Source organism: Scyliorhinus torazame, chromosome 18 (genome assembly GCF_047496885.1).
Source record: "Scyliorhinus torazame isolate Kashiwa2021f chromosome 18, sScyTor2.1, whole genome shotgun sequence".
Lineage (NCBI taxonomy): Eukaryota > Metazoa > Chordata > Chondrichthyes > Carcharhiniformes > Scyliorhinidae > Scyliorhinus > Scyliorhinus torazame.
In genome coordinates this window covers 134000362-134021167 of record NC_092724.1, presented here as the reverse complement: position 1 = coordinate 134021167, position 20806 = coordinate 134000362, and the positions used below count along the sequence as shown (strand labels likewise).

General features: G+C 47.5%; 1 protein-coding gene across 2 annotated transcripts in view; it reads left to right on the top strand.

The window, feature by feature from the left end:
- gps1 (G protein pathway suppressor 1) overlaps positions 1-20806 on the top strand; it is a 123565-nt gene that overhangs the window by 80998 nt on the left and 21761 nt on the right. For both annotated transcript variants that reach the window (XM_072483414.1, XM_072483415.1), the window contains exons 9-10: positions 4870-4964; positions 9411-9516. In XM_072483414.1, coding sequence (XP_072339515.1) covers positions 4870-4964; positions 9411-9516 — 201 coding nt within the window. The remainder of the gene's footprint in view (positions 1-4869; positions 4965-9410; positions 9517-20806) is intronic.

Here is a 20806-nt window from a genome sequence, read left to right as displayed (position 1 = left end):
AGGTGGGGACCTGAGTTGTGTTTCGGAACCTAGATTGGATCGTTCCAAGCCAAATCTCTTGCTATGGGGGGGGGGGGGGGGGGGGGGGGGGTCTCTTTTCCAATTGAGGGGTAATTTAGGTGGCCAGTCCGCCTACCCTGTTCACCTTCAGGTTGTGGGGGTGAAACCCACGCGGTCACAGGAGAATGTGCAAACTCCACACTGACAGTGACCCGGACCAAGGATCAAACCCGGGTCCTTGGCGCCGTGAGACAGCAGTGCTAATCACTGCGCCGTGCCGCCTCAGTGTGACAGGCTCTTAACGCAGTCCACAGGGAAAATTATCTCCTACAGAGCACATTTGTTGAGGACAATGAGGTTGGAGCAGCAGAGGCTGGTGGACTCCATTCTTCAGGTGGATCACCAGGACTTGTTTGATCCTACTCCAGAGTTACTGGCAAGTAGGGAAAAACTGCAAACCCAGTTTGAACTATTGTCGACTAACAGGGCCGTAACTCAGTTACGACGCTCAAGGGGCACTTTTTGAGTATGAAGAGGCCAGTTGCCTTTTGGCTAGTCGGCAGCACAGTAGCATATAGTGGTCAGCACAATTGCTTCACAGCTCCAGGGTCCCAGGTTCGATTCCCGGCTTGGATCACTGTCTGTGTGGAGTCTGCACATTCTCCCCGTGTGCGCGTGGGTTTCCTACGGGTGCTCCGGTTTCCTCCCACAGTCCAAAGATGTGCAGGTTAGGTGGATTGGCCATGCTAAATTGCCCTTAGTGTCCAAAATTGCCCTTGGTGTTGGGTGGGGTTACTGGGTTATGGGGATGGGGTGGAGGTGTGGGCTTGGGTGGGGTGCTCGTTCCAGGGGCTGGTGCAGACTCGATGGGCCGGGTGGCCTCCTGCATTGTAAATTCTATGAACTAGTCAGCTTAAACGGCAGACAGCTACCTGAGAAGTCTCACAGATACTCAATTCGAGCGGCAACCTCATTTCCGCACCATCTCCAGTTAATGCGGCTTTTTAAGCCTTTTACCCGTTCTTTACAAATCTGAGCTTCCCGCGGATGGGTCGGTCCTGTCTGACTTTCAGGACGGCCTACCTATCAAAACGGTTGAGGTGGATAAGAACGGTCCTATCTGTGCGGGCGGCACGGGCGCCAGAGACCCAGGTTCAATTCTGGCCTTGGCTGACTGTGGAGTTTGTACGTTCTCTCCATGTCTGCGTGGGTTCCCTCTGGGTGCTCCGGTTTCCTCCCACAGTCCCTGAATCTGAGGTGATAGTATCTCTTGATGCTGAAAAGGCATTTGATAGAGTAGATTGGGATTATTTATTTGAGATTCTTGAGAGGTTTGGATTTGGCCGCAAATTTATTTCTTGGATTCGTCTGTTATATAAGGCTCTCACTGCCAGTGTTTCGATGAACGCCTTGAACTATTAGTTTCCTTTGAATAGGAGCATGAGGCAGGGCTGTGCACTGTCCCCACTCCTGTTTACTCTGGCAATAGAGCTGCTTGCTGTAGCGTGGTGGTCCTTAAGTAAGTGGATGAAGATTAGTCGGGGAGGGGTGGTGCATCGGGTGTCCCTTTGGGCGGACGACCTACTTTATGTTACGGATCCAACCCCCTTCGTAGACAATATAACGAAATTGCTTTGACTCCTTCTGATACAAATTGAACTTGAGCAGAAGTAGATGTTTCCCAATTAATGTCCCTGGGAGGCAATCCCAACTGAGGATGTTATCTTTTCGTCTGGCTAAGACAAGGTTCCATTGTCTGGGTGGCCCTTACTGGGACTATCATCTTTTATTTGGGTGGGTAATGCTTCTCGAATCTGTAGTGTGCTGCTCCAAAGGGACAGACAGTTGGGGAGGATTGGCCTCCCTAATTTATTGTTTTATTACTGGGCAGCTAACATTCAAAATATGTTGGCTTTTTTGCTGGGTCCATTTGGGGCTAAATGGAAGCTCATTCCTGCACTACATCTACTCTTCATGCAATATTACTGCACCGTTGTCTTTTTCCCCTGTTAGATTTTCCTCAAACCTAGTGGTGGTCTCCTCCCTTAGGATTTGAAAACAGCTTAGCCGGCAATTTCAAACTCCATTCCGTGTCTTCACTAGCCCCTATTTGGGTCTTCACTAGCCCCTATTTGCAATGATCACCTCTTCCTACCTGCTGGTTTGGACTCAACATTTGGATCTGGAGCGGCTTGGGGACCTGTTTGTGGGGGGGGGGGGGAAATTTGCCACTTTTGGGGAGTTAGGTGAGAAATTCCAGCTGCCCAATTCCGGTCTCTTCAGGTATTTCCAAGATCGTGATTTTTTTTTTGAGTAAAGCCTTTCCTTTGGCGCCACCCTCTTACCTGATGAAGAAGATTCTGTCCCTGGCTCAGCCTGATGGAGGGTCTATTTTGGACATTTATAGTTGTATCCTTTCACAGATTTGGCTCTGTGTTGAGTGGTGTGAGGGTGAATTGGGTCCCAGTCTTAATGGTGAGGTGTGGATTGAGGCACTTCAACGTCTTGTCTTCATGTGCTTGGCTGAGCCTGATCCAGTTTACGATATTACATATGATGCACCTGACTAGGGCAAGGATGAGCGGATTCTTCCTTGGGGTTTAGGGTAGGTGTGAGCACTGTTTTCTTAGGCTGGCTAACCTTACATGTATGCTCCGGTCCTTCCCCAAACTTATAGGTTTCTGGGTTTCATTAAAAAAAAAAAAAAAAAAAAATTTTAAGAGTACCCAATTATTTTTGTTTCCCAATTAAGACACAATTTAGCCTGGCCAATCCACCTAACCTGCATATCTTTGGATTGTGGAGGTGAAACCCACACATACACGGGGAGAATGTGAACATTCCGCACAGACAGTAACCCGGGGCCGGGATCGAACACGGGTCCTCCGTGATGTAGGCAGCAGTGCTAACCACTGCACCACCGTGCTGCCCTTGGGTTTCATTCTTTAACGCAATGTCAGAGATACTTCATGCAGATTTGGATCCGTGCCTGCTGCTGGTGGCCATAGTTGGGGTATCCTATTCATCAGTGATACAGTCTGGAGTAAAGGCGGATGGATGTCCTTGCCTTTGCCTCATTGATAACCCAGAGACGAATATTGCTTGATTGGCTGGATGACTTAATGTCATTTCTGCATTTGGAGAGGATCAAGTTCACAATCGGGGTGTCGGTAGAGAGGTACTATCTAAGTTGGCAACCGTTTACTCTTTTTTTTAAGGAGTTAGTCACTGTCCGTTGTTAGGGGGTTGAGTTAGTTTTAGTATTTAAGTTAATTGGGTGAGTGTTTTTCTCTATTATTTTTGTACTTTTATATTTGATTGTCATGTTTTGCCTTTTACCTTTTTTGATTTGGTTTATATTGACTATTATTAAAAACCCCACAATAGAATCATAGGAACGTAGGAGCAGAAGTAGGCCTTTTGGCCCCTCAATCCTGCTCTGCCAATCAATAAGACCGTTGGCTGATCTAATTATGGTCTTTCCTGTCGGTTCCCCATAACTCTCTTGACTCCTTTGTCTATCAATTATGTATCTAACTGCTTGAATAAATTCAATGAACCGGCCTCCACTGTTTTCTGGCAAAGAGAACTCCACAGATTTAGTAAGCCTCCGAGAGGAAAATAAATTCTCCTCATCTCTTATTAAAAGCGAGACCTCATTCTTAAACTATGTCCCCTAGTTCCGCCTACAAGAGGAAACATCCTCCGGGTATCTACTCTATATCCCTTCAGAATCTTGTATGTTTCAAGAAGATCATCTCCTATCTAAACTTTGATGGATAAAGGCCCAACCTGTTGCATCATTCTTCAAAAAATAAGCCCTTGATATCAGGAATGAGTCAGGTGAATGTTCTCAGAACTGCTTCTAACGTAATTATATCTTCAAATAAGGAAACCAAAACAGTACAAAATAGTTCTGGGTATGGTCTCACCAAGGCCCTGTACAGCTGCAGTAAAACTTCCCTATTTTTATATTTCCTTCCCCTTACAATAAAGCCAGCATTCTATTTGCCGTCTTACTCACTTGCTGTACCTACATTCAATTTTTTTTGCGATTCATGAACCACAGCACCCCAATCTCCCTGTACTATTGGGTTTTGTAATCTCCCTCCATTCAAATAATATATTGCTTTTCTATTTTTCATGCAAAAGTGGAAGTTCATATTTTCTCACATTAAACGCCATCTGCCAATTTTTTTTCTCACTCCTATCTATGTTCCTTTGCAAATTTTCCACATGTGCTTGACAACTTACTTTCCTATCTATCTTGGTGCGATCAACAAATGTACGTTCAGTCCCTATATCAAGTCATTGATAGAGATTGTAAATATTGAGGGCCTAGCACGGGTCCCTGTTGCACTCCACTAATTACAGCTTTCCAAACCGAAGACCTATTTATCCTGCTTCCTATTAGATTAATTGAAGCTCTTTTTAGAAAGACTTCTCGCACATACAATTTCAATTCTATTGCCCATTTGAGTGGAATTGTTTTGAAAAGACAGATATAATATTAATGTGGGAGTTGGATAACACTAGAAGGGTGAACTAGGTTAACTTCAAATATATTCTGAATTTGTACATCCTCAAAGGTTTGAATGTGGTACGAAGCAGGAGCAGTAAATGCTTAGTGTTTCTTTATAATTAAAACTTAATATGCTTTGAACTCTCCAGTCTGGAATGCTTGAGACCAAATTCTTTAAGGGTAGAGGGAGGAATTTGTTTATTGTAATTACTTTAAATTTAAATTATCTTTAAACTTTGGTTTTCCATGATTTAGAAGTGTTTGAATAGTGAAAGAAAATTGTATTGAAGTGTGAAAAATGTCCACCTGGACTAAGTTCAACATGACTGTGTTTGTTTTCTTTCCAGCTGCTGTCTCCCAGCAATGTAGCAGTTTATGGAGGACTTTGTGCACTGGCCACTTTTGATAGACAAGAACTGCAACGGAATGTCATCTCCAGCAGGTGAACATAATATTGGTTTCTTTAGCAAATGCTCCAAGGTGTGAGCCTCACTTCATTTTACAAGAAACAAATGATCAAGGAGGCACAATTTTATTTGAGAAAAGCAGCTTGATCACCTTCACCCCTATCTAGGGAAAAAAATAAGAGAGCTATCTGGAGGTTTTTTTGTAATTTCCAAGCTACTTAAAAACAAAGTAACTAGAGCAAGTAGTCTGGAAAGATGTAATTGCTGAGCATGTGATTTCAGTAATGAAAACAAAAGTCAGCCAATGGCTATATGCCTGCCTGTGTGACCAACACTTCTCAGTAGCTTATCATCCATTTAACTGACGAAACATGTCAATTTTCTTCAGCTTGGTTGGGAAGTGGAGTGCACGATTATTTTTGTGTGGATTAGTTTGATGAAAATCTGAAAGTCAAAACAACCCATTGAGGAATTGGTAATTGCTGTAACGAAGAAACTTGAGAATATCTTGGTGGCATTGGACAGTCCCCAACTGGGCAAAAGAGGCAACAAGTGTGCCAATTTGTATTCAATAACAAGTAAAAATGGTATTGGCAAATTGGAAGACCTGGCAGGAGGTTCAGAATAAGCTGAGATGGCTTTAAGAAGTGCATAAATACTATTATAAAATAGCAACACAGGAGATATATATATATACCAAAGAAAATATCAAAAGATTTATGCAAACATTGTACTAATGCACAGAAATGCAAATGTAAGTACGGTAGAGGTAGCTAAAAAGAACAGGATTTTTTGATATTTGTTCACAGCATGTGGACATTGCTGGCAAGGTCAACATCTATTGAGAATGTAGTAGTGAGCCAACTTGAAAGTACTGGGGCGAAATTCTCCCGAAACGGCGCGATGTCCGCCGACTGGCGCCCAAAACGGCGCCAATCAGACGGGCATCGCGCCACCCCAAAGGTGCGGAATGCTCCGCATCTTTGGGGGCCGAGCCCCAACATTGAGGGGCTAGGCCGACACCGGAGGAATTTCCGCCCCGCCAGCTGGCGCGGAAATGACATCTCGGGGCGGCGCATGCGCGGGAGTGTCAGCGGCCGCTGACAGTTTCCCACGCATGCGCAGTGGAGGGAGTCTCTTCCGCCTCCGCCATGGTGGAGACCGTGGCGGAGGCGGAAGGGAAAGAGTGCCCCCATGGCACAGGCCCGTCCGCGGATCGGTGGGCCTTGATCGCGGGCCAGGCCACCGTGGGGGCACCCCCCGGGGCCAGATCGCCCCGCGCCCCCCCCCCCAGGACCCCGGAGCCCGCCCACGCCACCTTGTCCCGCCGGTAAGGTAGGTGATTTAATTTACGCCGGCGGGACAGGCAATTTATCGGCGGGACTTCGGCCCATCCGGGCCGGAGAATCGAGCGGGGGGGCCCGCCAACCGGCGCGGCGCGATTCCCGCCCCCGCCGACTATCCGGTGCCGGAGACTTCGGCAACCAGCGGGGGCGGGATTCACGCCAGCCCCCGGCGATTCTCCGACCCGGCGGGGGGTCGGAGAATGTCGCCCCTGGTCACAATGCTTTCAGGAAGGGAATTCTAAGATTTTGATCAAATGATGGAACAGTGATATGGTTCCAAGTTAGGACGATGTGTCATTGGGGAGGGACATGGAGGTGGTGATGTTTCCACTGCTTTGTTCCTCTAGCTTGTTGAGACCGTGGGTTTGGGAATTTTTTTTCGAAGAAAGTGAGTGCTGTAGTACGCTTGGTGGATAGTACTCTCTGCAGCCATGTAAAGTGGTCATGTTTACGGTGGTGGATGATGTCCCAATCAAGCAGATCAAAACTATTCCATCAATTTTTTGAAGATGTTGGAAAGGCCACTAAAGGGCACAACCGACATGATCTTCACTTTGCGGCAACTACAAATGCCAGGCAAAGACCACCACCCAAAAAAAAGCCTAACCATCTCCCTCTGATATTCAATGGCATTGCCATCAACAAAACCTACAACATTAACATCCTGCGGGTTTCCATTAATTCAAAACAACTGGACCAGCCACAAAAATACAGTGGCTAAAACAGTAAGTCAGAGGCTTGGAATTTCTGTGACCAAATAATTCACCTTCTGTATCCCCTCAGCCTTTCCTCCTTTTTCTTGGGCAGTCCCTCGGAGTCCAGAATGACTTGCATCCACACTAAACATGAGTTCTCAGGTGACTGAGGAGTCCAATCAACGACCTACAGTCTCTGTCACAGGTGGGGAAGATGGTGGTTCGAGGAGTAGGTGGGTGGGGCGCCTGGGTTACCACACGCTCCTTTGCTGTCAATGTTCAACTTCAACCTGCTTTCGGCAATGAAACTCGAGGTGTTCACTTCCTTCACGGGCAGCACGGTAGCATAGTGGTTAGCACAATTGCTTCACCGCTCCAGGGTCCGAGGTTCGATTCCCGGCTTGGGTCACTGTCTTTGCGGAGTCTGCACGCTCTCCCCGTGTCTGCGTGGGTTTCCTCCGGGTGCTCCGGTTTCCTCCCACAGTCCAAAGATGTGCAGGTTACGTGGATTGGCCATGATAAATTGCCCTTAGTGTCCAAAATTGCCCTTGGTGTTGGGTAGGGTTACTGGGTTATGGGGATAGGGTGTAAGTGTGGGTTCGGGTAGGGTGCTCTGTCCAAGAGCCGGTGCAAACTCGATGGGCCGAATGTAAATTCTATGAAATCTTCCCGGATGGTTTTTCACCACTTTGGGCATCTTGGGCAGGGATTCTCAGGTGCCAGTACGGGTGTTGCACTTTTTTCAAGCGTGCCTTGAAGGTATCGGTGAAGCGTTTCCTGTAGCTTGCTTGCCTTGTTGAAGCTCCAAGTAGAGTATTTGTTTAGGGTGTCTTTGCCAGGCATGCAGACAATGTGGTCTACTCGTTGGAGCTGATCGAGTATGGTCAATGCTATGATGGAAATTAATTTTTCCGATTTGGATTTGGAGATTTCAGGATCCAAGCTCCAAAATGGACTTGTCATTGGCTAAATTTACTTCGAAAAATTTACTGAACACCATGATCGAGTGATTTTGAGATGCCATTGATGTTTGTTATTTTGTATCATTGAATGAACGGCCTTGAGATGACCTCCAATCTTGGCATGCTTGGAGTCAATTTAGTAGGAGTTCTGAACCATCAAGTAACCTGACAGAATTGATGGCTGCTGCTACCCCTGAAAGTGGTGGCAGCAAAGGAAGGCCTGTACACTTCTGCCAGCAAATTAATCGTAGGGACAGTACGTGGGTTTTGTCTTGATTAAGGAGCCCCTGAACATCGAGGCTTTTTCTGTATGTTTGCTGTTTAACTAAAATTAGGGACGTATGCAAGGAAAGTCTTACACAGTGCCTGATCGTCTCTCCGAAACATTCCTAAATGCTTCAAACAGCACGAGTCATTTTAAAATTGTGTTTTACAAACAAACTTTCTAATAGTACGCGCAAACTAACTAGCCACAAAGCAAATCACAAAACACGAGGTATGTGCACCAGCAAAACACATTAAACACTTGCACCACTACCATTGTACAACTGAATAAAATTAATTCACTTTTACTATCCTGCAGACTATGAGTCATTCAAAGAAAATGTCACTTGTCCAAAAGCAAACAGGGTGCTGACTCACCAAATGACTAACTTAAAGTTGACCGCAGCAATGGCCTTCATTGCTTTTGGTCATGCATTGCAGATGGTTGATTGTACTTCCAAATCTTTGATCATAGTTTATTTTCTGAGCCGGAGCCATCTCATGAACTTTTTGCACTATTTAGTGATACAACTCTCAACTCTTGAGTTAGAGGGTTGTGACCTGAAAAGAAAATACATTGCTGTAAATATTCTCTGAGTATAGTGGGGCTAATCATTCTTCTAAGCAGTTTTGAGTATCCTGAATTAATGATGATGCGCCCATGTTGCCTGATATCCACTTGTACTGCAGTTTAACCCAGGGAATATAAGCATGCATACCTCTTGACATAACAGGGTTTGTGTGCCTCCACAGACCCCTCTTGTATCCCTGCAATAACATGTGGCAAGATGAAGCCTACTAAAAAATTATCAAACATTTCAATATTTAATAACAGACTTGAACTTCTGCATTTACTTGTTTATATTAACATGGGTTCATTTTTTTTGTGGACTATAAGGCAGTCTGAAATTTTGCACATCTCCTTGCCAATGGCTGAAGAGTGCTGTACTAAATCCCAGAAATCTCCTGTACCTCCTTTGATCTGAAAAATGTTCCATGCCTGAGGCAACCTGAAAAGAAAGAAAAAATAGATTTTTTTAAATGTGATACAGCTGATATTTTTTATTCTATGTGAATAAGAAAACTCCACTATTCTGTACCATTGTTATTGCAAATTGAAAAAATTAATTTGTCACTGGATATTGCATTGTTAGTAAACTGATTCATCTTTAGAGCATCCTCTGACTGTAACATTTATTTTTCTCCACTGCAAGCTCTTTTAAGTTATTCCTTGAATTGGAGCCTCAAGTTCGAGACATCATCTTCAAATTTTATGAATCAAAATATGCTTCCTGTTTGAAAATGTTAGATGAAATGAAGGTAGGTCAGAATCTGACTACATCAGAAAATTATTTTTTGTTACGAAAGTTGGATGATCCAAGAATGGGTGCCTTATATTCTATCTTATGAATTATCTTCGTTCACATGTTAGTTATGCACAACTAAAGCTGACCATCTTCTAACGTTCTGCCAGGAAGTCTAGGAACAGTTGCCACTGCCTGAAGAACCCTTGTACCGATCCCCTTAAGGCAAATTTCACCCTTTCCAATTTAATAAACCCCGCCATATCGCTGATCCAGGATTCCACGCTAGGGGGCCTCGTATCCTTCCACTGAAGAAGAATCCTTCGCCGGGCTACCAGGGACGCAAAGGCCAGAATACCGGCCTCTTTCGCCTCCTGCACACCCGGCTCCTCTGCCACCCCAAATATTGCGAGCCCCCAGCCCGGCTTGACCCTGGTACCTACCACCCTCGACACAGTCCTCGCTACACCCTTCCAAAAGTCCTCCAGTGCTGGGCAAGCCCAGAACATGTGGGTGTGATTTGCTGGGCTCCCTGAACACCTAACACACCTGTCCTCGCACCCAAAGAACCGGCTTATCCTTGCCCCGGTCATGTGAGCTCTATGCAGCACCTTATGAGGCTGAGCCTCGCGCAAGAGGAGGAAGAGTTCACCCTCCCCAGGGCATCCGCCCACATCCCCTCGTCAATCTCCTCACTCAACTCCTCCTCCCACTTACCCTTTAGCCACTCCTCCTGCATCACCTGATACATTGCCGAGATCCTTCCCTCTCCAACCCACACCCCCGACAGCACCCTGTCCTGGACCCCGCGTGGCGGCAACAGTGGGAACTCCACCACCTGCCGCCAAACAAACGCCCGTACCTGCATATATCTGAAGTTGTTCCCCGGGGGCACCCCAAACTTCTCCTCCAGCTCACCCAGGCTCGCGATATTCCTGTCCACAAACAGGTCCCCCATCCTTCTAATACCTACCCTGTGCCAGCTCAGAAACCCTCCGTCCATCCTCCCCGGGACAAACCGGTGGTTCCCCCGAATCGGGGACCACACCGAGGCCCCCACCTCCCCCCTGTGACGTCTCCATTGCCCCCAAATTTTGATGGTAGTCGCCACCACATGGCTCGCGGTATACCTCTTTGGAGGAAGCGGCAGCGGCGCCGTCACCAGCGCCTCCAGGCTCGTGCCCACACAGGACGCCATCTACAGCCTCTTCCATGCCGCCTCATCCCCCTCCATCACCCACTTACGCACCATCGCCACGTTGGCGGCCCAATAATACCCACAGAGGTTCGGCAGCGCCAACCCGCCCCCCCCCCCCCCCATCCCTGCACCGCTCCCTTCTCACCCTCGGGGTCTTCTGCGCCCACACAAACCCCATAATGCTCCTGTTAACCCACCTGAAGAAGGCCCTAGGGATCAGGATGAGGAGGCATTGGAACAGGAACAAAAACCTCGAGAGCACAGTCAGTTTAACTGACTGCACCCTACCCACCAGGGAGAGTGCACGTCCCACCTCTTAAACTCCTGCTCCATTTGCTCCACCAGTCTCGTGAAGTTGAGCTTATGTAGGGCCCCCCAGCACCTAGCCACCTGGACCTCCAGGTACCTGAAACTCCTCTCCGCCCTTTTTAGCGGGAGCTCATCAATCCCCCTCTCCTGGTCCCCCGGGTACACTACGAACAACTCGCTCTTCCCCATATTAAGCTTGTAACCGGAGAAATCTCCAAACTCCCTAAGGATCCTCATCACCTCTGGCATTCCCCCCACCGGGTCCGCCACATATAGCAGCAAATCATCCGCATAGAGTGACACCCGATGCTCCTCCCCACCCCGCACCAGTTCCTCGACTTCCTCAACGCCATGGCCAGGGGTTCAATCGCCAGTGCAAAGAGCAGGGGGGACAGGGGGCACCCCTGCCTCGTCCCCCGGTGTAGCCGGAAATACTCTGACCTCCTTCTGTTCTTGGCCACACTCGCCACCGGGGCCTCATACAGCAGCTTCACCCACCTGACGAACCCCTCCCCGAACCCGAACCTTTTCAACACCTCCCACAGGTACCCCCACTCCACCCTATCAAAGGCCTTCTCCGCATCCATCGCTGCCACTTTCTCCGCCTCCCCTTCCACCGCCGGCATCATTATAACATTCAAGAGCCTCCGTACATTAGTATTCAACTGCCTCCCTTTCACGCATCCCGTCTGATCCTCGTGTATGACCTGCGGCACACAGTCCTCTATCCTCATGGCCAAAATCTTTGCCAGCAACTTTCCGTCTACATTTAAGAGTGAGATCGGCCTATATGACCCACACTGTAGGGGATCTTTGTCCCGCTTCAGGATCAGGGAAATCAGTGCTCTAGACATCGTCAGGGGCAGAGCCCCCCCTTCCCTTGCCTCGTTGAAGGTTCTTCCAACAGCAGGTCCGCATACTTCTTGTAAAATTCAACCGGGAACCCATCCGGCCCCGGTGCCTTCCCCGCCTGTATGTTCCCTATCCCTTTGACCAACTCCTCCAACCCAGCCGGCGCCCCCAACCCCGCCACCTGCCCCTCCTCCACCCTCAGAAACCCCAGCCGGTCCAGGAAGCGACCCATCCCTCCCTCTTCCAGTGGGGGCTCAGACCGGTACAGTTCCTCGTAGAAGTCCCTGAAGACCCCATTGATACCCACCGCACTTCGCACCATGCTCCCACCTCCATCCCTAACTCCCCCGATCTCCCTAGCTGCCTCTCCCTTCCGAAGCTGGTGCGCCAGCATCCGGCTCGCCTTTTCTCTGTATTCATATACCGCCCCCTCCGCCTTCCTGGTGGTCAACAAATCGAACTCAGCCTGGAGGCTACGCCGCTCCCTAGGCAATCCCTCCTCCGCGCGGCAGGCCCCCGCCCCGACCTCCTCTCCCAACTCCAGCTCCCCCTTGACCATTCCAGGAGCAACCCGGTCTCTCTCCTCCTCCTCCTCTCTTCCCCCCCCCCCTCCCCCCCAGCTGCACTGCTCCCCCCATTGCACTCCCGTAAGTCAGCTGACTCCTGCTGAACCCGGCCACTTCCGCCGCTCCATCGACCCCCCCCCCCCAGTGTGGGAACCCCCCCCCCCCCGGGTCCACTAGCAGGATCTCATCCATTCCACTCCCAGCGCGGGAGAAAAAGCCCGCGCTTCCCAGCTATGCACACCTAATATAATCTACATTTTTTTCTTTTGGATATAAATGAACACATTCATGCAGATGTTGCGATATACATTTGCGCATGGATAAATTAAACAAATATTATTGTATATTTGAATATGTGAAGCTACAGACAATTATGTATGGTGCAATATCACATGGTTCATTCAATATTGGTGAATAACATATATCTATGGAAATTGATTTCGGAGCCTTACAAAAGGATTTTAGCAGTCGATTTAGCTCCAGTTTTTCTTCTGTTGGTAGCTGTTCATGTTGACAATATTATGTTCACATTTAGGTTGTCATTTGTGTTATAATTCAATATATTTAAAAACATTCACTTTCTTTACTCCACCTAAGATATCTTGACCGTTTTTCAAATCAGCTCATCCTGAGCACGGGGTCAGCACTGCAGCACAGTGACTAGCACAGTTACTTCACAGCTCCAGGTTCTATTTCTGGCTTGGGTCACTGTCTGTGCGGAGTCTGCACGTTCTCCCCGTGACTGCGTGGGTTTCCTTCGGGTGCTCCGGTTTCCTCCCAAATATGTTTTGAAAGTCAAAGAGATCTAGGAGTACAGGTCCACAGATCACTGAAAGGGGCTACACAGGTGGAGAAGGTAGTCAAGAAGGCATACGGCATGCTTGCCTTCATTGGCCGGGGCATTGAGTATAAGAATTGGCAAGTCATGTTGCAGCTGTATAGAACCTTAGTTAGGCCACACTTGGAGTATAGTGTTCAATTCTGGTCGCCACACTACCAGAAGGATGTGGAGGCTTTAGAGAGGGTGCAGAAGAGATTTACCAGAATGTTGCCTGGTATGGAGGGCATAAGCTATGAGGAGCGATTGAATAAACTCGGTTTGTTCTCACTGGAACGAAGGAGGTTGAGGGGCGACCTGATAGAGGTATACAAAATTATGAGGGGCATAGACAGAGTGGATAGTCAGAGGCTTTTCCCCAGGGTAGAGGGGTCAATTACTAGGGGGCATAGGTTTAAGGTGAGAGGGGCAAGGTTTAGAGTAGATGTACGAGGCAAGTTTTTTACGCAGAGGGTAGTGGGTGCCTGGAACTCACTACCGGAGGAGGTAGTGGAGGCAGGGACGATAGGGACATTTAAGGGGCATCTTGACAAATATATGAATAGGATGGGAATAGAAGGATACGGACCCAGGAAGTGTAGAAGATTGTAGTTTAGTCGGGCAGTATGGTCGGCACGGGCTTGGAGGGCCGAAGGGCCTGTTCCTGTGCTGTACATTTCTTTGTTCTTTGTTTTGTTTGTATGTGCGGGTTAGGTGGATTGGCCATGCCAAATTGCCCTTAATGTCCCAAAAAGGTTAAGTGGGGTTACGGAGATCGGGTGGATGTGAGGGCTTGAGTAGGTTGTTCTTTCCAAGGGCCGGTGCAGACTCGATGGGCCGAATGGCCTCCTTCTGCACTGTAAATTATATGATTCTATGATTCTTCACATGACAATCTTCCCATCATTTCTATTTTGCTGTTAATCCCTAGATTTTATCGTAATTCTGAATGTTTATATTTGCATAGCTTTTCAGGTTTCTTATAGGAAAAACTGGTTTAATAAAAAAAAAAATCCTATTGGATTTCATTTTATAATTTTGTCCTTTTTAAAAAAAAAAAGCTATAGTTTCTGTATGAAGCACATATCTGCACAATCACAAAATCCTGTCTTTTTCTGCTGTAACATTGCCAAATTCATATTTGCTTCAGCTCATCTGCTGCTGAAATCCCCATCCATACATTTGTAAACTCGAAGCTTGACTATTCCAATACACTCCTGACCGGCCTCCCACATTTCACATACTATAAATTTGAGGTCAGCCAAAACTCTGCTGCCTGTGTCCTTCCAGGTTGTATTATGCTTGCTGATCTCGATAGGTTTTCAGTCAAACAACCTTATTTTTACAGTTTTTTTACAATTATAATCAGCCTTTTCAAATCCCTCCATGCCCTCACCTTTTTATCTCTGTAATTTCCTCCAGCCCCACAACCCTTCACGAAAACTGGTCATCACTTGAAGATCCCTGATTATAATTGCTCCACCATTGCTGGCCATCTGTTCAGCTGCAAAAGCCTTAAGCTCTGGAATTCCCTTCCTCAACATCTCCACTTTAGAAGGTTCTTGTGAAGCATCTTGAGATATTTTATTAAAGGTCATAGAGGTCTACAGCACAGAAAGGCCCATCAGCCCATCACGTATGTGCCAGTCAAAATCACCACCAAACTATTCTAATACCATTTTCCAGCACTTGGTCCATAGCCGTGTATACCTTGGCATTGCAAGTGCACATCTAAGTACTTTGTAAATGTTATGATGGTCTCTGCCTCCATCACCCTTTCAGGCAGTGAGTTCCAGACTCCCACCACCCTCTGGGTGATGAAGTTTTTCCTCACATCCCCTCTAAACCTCCTGCCTCTTGCCTTAAATCTGGTCCCCTGCCAAGGCGAAAAGTTTATTCCTGTACACGCTATCTATGCCCCTCATAATTTTATACATCTCAATCATGTCCCCCCTCCGTCCCTTCTGCTTCAAGAAAAATAACACCAGTCTATCCAATCTCTCTTCATAGCGGAAACTCTCCAGCCCAGGCAACATCCTGGTAAATCTCCTCTGCACACTTAGCACAGCCCTCCTATAATGTGGATTCCAGAACTGCACACAATACTCAAGCTGTGGCCTTACCAAAGTTTTATACAGTTCCAGCACAATCTCCCTGCACTTAAACTTTATGCCTCGGCTAATGAAGGCAAGTATACCATATGTCTTTTAACTACTGTATCCACCTGCTGTACTAACTTAAGGGACTGGTATACATGAACACCAAGGTCCCTCTGATACTCGGTGCTTCCCAGGGTCCTGTCGTTTATCATATATACCCTTGCCTTGTTTGTTGTGCCCAAGTGCATCCCCTCACACTTCTCTGGATTGAATTATATTTGCCACTGATCAGCCCATCTATATACTCTTGTACTCTAAGGCAATTCTCCTCACTATTTACCACTCCACAAATGTTGTATCCTCTGCAACCTTACTGATCAACCCTCCTGCATTCATGTCAAAATCATTTATATGATCCACAAACAGCAAGGGCCCCTAGCGGAACCCCACTGTACACGGGTTCCAGTCGGAAAAACACCCCTCCACCATTGCCCCCTGCTTCCTGCACCACAACCAATTCTGGATCCACTTTCCCAAATTTCCTTGGATCCCATGGGCTCTTACATTTGTTATCAGTCTCCTATGTGCGACCTTATCAAAAGCCTTGCTGAAGTCCAAGTAGACGACGGCAAATGCATTTCCCTCATCTACATACCTCGTCACCTCTTCAAGAAATTCAATCAAGTTAGTCAGACATGACCTCCCCTTAACAAAATCATGCTGACTGTTCTTGATTAATCCCTGCCTCTCTTCTCTCAGAATTGCTTACGATAGTTTCCCCACCACTGAGGTTAGACTGACTGGCCTGTAGTTTCCTAGTTTATCTCTTCCTTCCTTCTTGAATAATGGTACCACATTGGCAATCCTCCAGTCCTCGGCACCTCTCCTATGGCCAGAGAGGAATTGAAAATTATTGCCATGGCCCCTGCTAATTCCTCCCTTCCCTCACACAGCAACTTGGGATACATTTTCATCTGGTCTGGAGTTTTGTCCACTTTTAAACCTGCCAGACCACTCAAAACCTCTCCATGTTAATCTCTTTAATTTTATCACAGTCCTTTACCCTGATTCCTATACGCACACCATCCCTTATGAGTGAAAACTGGCACAAAGTATTCATTTAGAACCCTATCTATGTCTTGCAGCTCCACACACAAATTACCACTGTGGTCCTTAATGGGCCCTTCTCTTTCCCTAGTTATCCTTTTACCCTTAATGCACATGTAAAACAACTTTGGATTTTCATTTATTTTACCTGCCAGTATCCTTTCATGTATCCTTTCTGCTCTTCTAATTTCCTTTTCAAGTTCCCTTTTGCACATTCTATACGCCTCTAGGGCTTCTGCTCTTTTTAGCCCTCAATATCTGCAATAAAAGCCTCCCCTTCCATCGATATCCAAGGCTCACTGGATTTGTTGGTCCCATCTTTTTCTTGATTGGAACATGTTAGCCCTGCATGTCCCTATTTTCTCCTTAAATGCGTTTCCACTGTTCTGTCACAGATTTCCCTAAAGGTGTCTGCTCCCAGTCCAGTCTGGCCAAATCATATTTATTAAAATCAGCCTTCTCCAGTTTGGAACTTTGATCTCATCCTTGTCCTTTTCCATAACATCTTGAATCTAATGGAGTTATGATCACTGTCTGCAAAATGCTTCCCCACTGATACGTCAACAAATTGCCTGGCTTTGTTATCTAAAATTAAGTCAAGGACCGCTCCCTCTCTTGTAGGACCTTCTACATACTGGCTTAAAAAGTTCTCCTGGTTGTGCAAGGATGAGCCTGATACAGTTTAAGGTGGTGCACAGGGTGCATATGACTCGGGCGAGAATGAGTGGGTTCTTTCAGGTAGCAGATGAGTGTGAGAGGTGTGGGCGGGGGTCAGCGAATCATGCACACATGATTTGGGGTTGCGGAAAAATTGGGAAGATCCTGGGCGGGAGTGTTCGCAGTCTTAGCCAGGATAGTGGAGGAGGAAGTGGACCCAGACCCTTGGATGGCGATATTTGGGGTTTCGGAGAAGCTGGAGCTCATGGAGAGGAGGAAGGCTGATGTCTTGGCCTTCGCCTCTCTGATTGCATGGCGGCGAATTTTGCTGGAGTGGCGGTCGGCATCGCCACTGGGGATAGGTGTTTGGTTGGGTGACCTGTAGACTTTCTGCGGTTAGAGAAGATAAAATATGAGTTAAGGGGCTCAGCGGGGGAGTTTGAAAAAAGATGGGGGATGTTTGTGACCGTGTTTGAGGAGCTATTTGTCGTGGGGTTATGGGGGGGGTTTGAAAAAGGAGGAAAATCTGTACAGACTGTATAGTTGATTGTTGGGAAATATGTTTCCCGGGGTGTTTACTTGCTGTAATCTGCTTTGATATAAGTTTGTAATAAAATACTTTTTTTTAAAAAAAGGTTCTCCTGGATGCATTTTAAGAATTCCGCTCCCTCTTACGCTATGGTTACCCCAGTTAATCTTGGGGAAGTTGAAATCCCCCATTATCGCCACCCTATTACTTTTTCACTTCTCAGAGATTTACCTACATATCTGCCATTCTATTTCTCTTGGACTGTTCGGGGTCTGCAGAACGCTTCCAGCAATGTGATTGCTCTTTTTTGGTTTTTAAGTTCTACCCATATGACTTCAGTTGAAGAGCTTTCTAAACTGTTGCCTCTATTTACTGCTGTAATTGATCACTGACCAAAATTGTGACGCTCCCTTTCACCTCCTCTTTTACCTCCTTCCCTATCTCGCCTGAAGATTCTGTATCCTGGAATATTGAGCTGCCAGTCCTGCCCCTCTCTCAAATATGTCTCAGTGACAGCAATGGCATCATACCCTCATGTTTTAATTTGTGCCCTCAATTCATCTGTTCATCAAACTCCTTACATTAAAATATATGTTATCCCTTGTCACTTAACTGTCTAGACATTCTGTGTTTCCTGACTCACTTGATGTCTCTTCTAATTTTGACTGTGCATCTATCCCTCCTGAACCTTCTCTCGGGATCGCAGCCTCCTGCCAAGGTAGTTTTAAACCTTCTCCAACAGCACTAGCAAACCTCCCTGGAAGGACACTGGTCCCATTTCGGCTCAGGTGCAAACCGTCCGCATTGTACAGGTCCCAATGTCCCAGAAATCTAAAGCCCTCCCTTGTGCACCATTTCTCCCGCCACACATTCATCTGGACTAACCTCCTATTTTTATACTCAGCAGTAGGTGAGACCGTAGGTAATCCTGTGTTTTCTACCTTCTGGGTCCTGTTTTTTAATCTGCTTCCTAGCTCCCTAAATTCTGCTTGCAGGACCTCATCCCTTTTTCTGCCTATATTATTGGTACCAATGTGTACCATGATATCTGTCTGTCTGTCCTTCCCCTTCAGTGTGCCCTGCAGCCATTCAGTGACATCCCCGGCACCAGGGAGGCAAATATCACCCTAGAGTCTCTTTTGGGACCACAGAAACACCTATCTGTTCCCCTTCTAATTGAATCCCCCACCCTGTAGCCCTGGCATTCTTTCACTTCCCCTCTTGTGCAGCAGACACACCCATGGTGCCATGAAGTTGGTTGCCACGGGCAATGGATGCAGAGAAGGCATTTGATAGGGTGGAGTGGGAGTATTTATGGGAAGTGTTAAGGAGGTTTGGGTTCGGGAACGGGTTTATTAGCTGGGTCAAACTTCTTTATGGGGCTCCAACGGCAAGTGTAGTTACGGGTCGACAAAGATCGGAGTATTTCCGACTATATAGGGGAACAAGACAGGGATGCCCGCTGTCTCCATTGTTGTTTGCGTTGGTATTTGAACCTCTGGCCATGGCGTTGAGAGACTCCAGGAAATGGAGAGGGGTGATTAGAGGGGGAGAAGAACACCGAGTCTCGTGATACGCAGATGACCTATTTCTATACGTGTCGGACCCAGCGGGGGGGATGATAGAGGTTATGCGAATGTTGAGGGAGTTCGGGGATTTCTCGGGGTATAGGCTAAACATGGGGAAGAGTGAATTATTTGTGATGCATCCAGGGGACCAGAGTAGAGAGATAGAAGACCTGCTTCTAAGGAAAGTGGAAAGAAACTTCCGATACCTGGGGATTCAGATCGCTAGGAGCTGGGGAACCTTGCACAGACTTAATCTGACACGGCTGGTAGAACAAATGGAGGAGGACTTCAAGAGGTGGGACATGCAGCCTCTGTCGCTGGCGGGCAGGGTGCAGGCAATTAAGATGATGGTCCTCCCGAGGTTCTTATTTGTATTTCAATGTCTCCCTATACTAATCACTAAGACATTTTTCAATAAAATAGACAGGAGCATCACAAGCTTCGTGTGGGCAGGGAAAGTTCCGAGAGTAAGGAGGGGGTTCCTTCAGCGTAGTAGGGACAGAGGAGGATTGGCACTACCGAACTTGGGCGATTACTATTGGGCCGCCAATGTGGCAATGATACGTAAATGGATGATGGAGGGTGAGGGAGCGGCATGGAAAAGACTGGAGAGAAAGTCCTGTAAAGGGACGAGTTTAGAGGCGCTGGTGACGGTGCCGCTACCGTTCTCGCCAAAAAAGTTTACCACGAACCCGGTGGTGGCGGCAACATTGAACATCTGGGGACAGTGGAGGCGACAGAGAGGGGTGCGGGGTGCCCTGGCGGGGTCCCCAATTAGGAACAACCATAGGTTCGCCCCAGGAAGAATGGATGGAGGATTTCAGAGCTGGCACCAGTTGGGAATTAGGAGGGTGGGAGATTTATTTATAGATGGGACTTTTGTGAGATTGGGAGCATTGGAGGAAAAGTATAAGTTGCCCCGGGGTAACTTCCTGAGATATATGCAGGTGAGGGCGTTTACTAGACAACAGGTGAGGGAATTTCCGCTGCTCCCGACACACGGGATTCAGGACAGAGTGCTTTCAGGGGTGTGGGTCGGAGAGGGCAAGGTGTCAGAGATATACCGAGAGGTGAGGGAAGAGGGGGAGGAGTCGGTGGGCGAACTAAAAGGAAAGTGGGAAGAAGAACTAGGGGAGGAGATAGAGGAGGGTATGTGGGCTGATGCCCTAAGCAGGGTAAATTCCTCTTCCTCATGTGCCAGGCTTAGCCTGATTCAATTTAAGGTGGTACATAGAGCACACATAACGGGAGCAAGATTGAGCAGGTTCTTTGGAGTGGAGGACAAATGTGGGAGGTGCGGCGGGAGCCCGGCAAACCACGCACATATGTTTTGGGCGTGCCCGGCACTGGAAGGGTATTGGAAGGGAGTGACGGGAGTGATTTCGAAAGTGGTGAAGGCCCGGGTCAAACCAGGCTGGGGGCTAGCTCTATTTGGAGTTGCGGATGAGCCGGGAGTGCAGGAGGTGAAAGAGGCCGACGTTGTGGCCTTTGCGTCCCTAGTAGCCCGGCGCAGGATCCTACTCATGTGGAAGGAGGCGAAACCCCCTGGGCTGGAGGCCTGGGTAAATGATATGGCGGGGTTCATTAAACTGGAGCAGATAAAG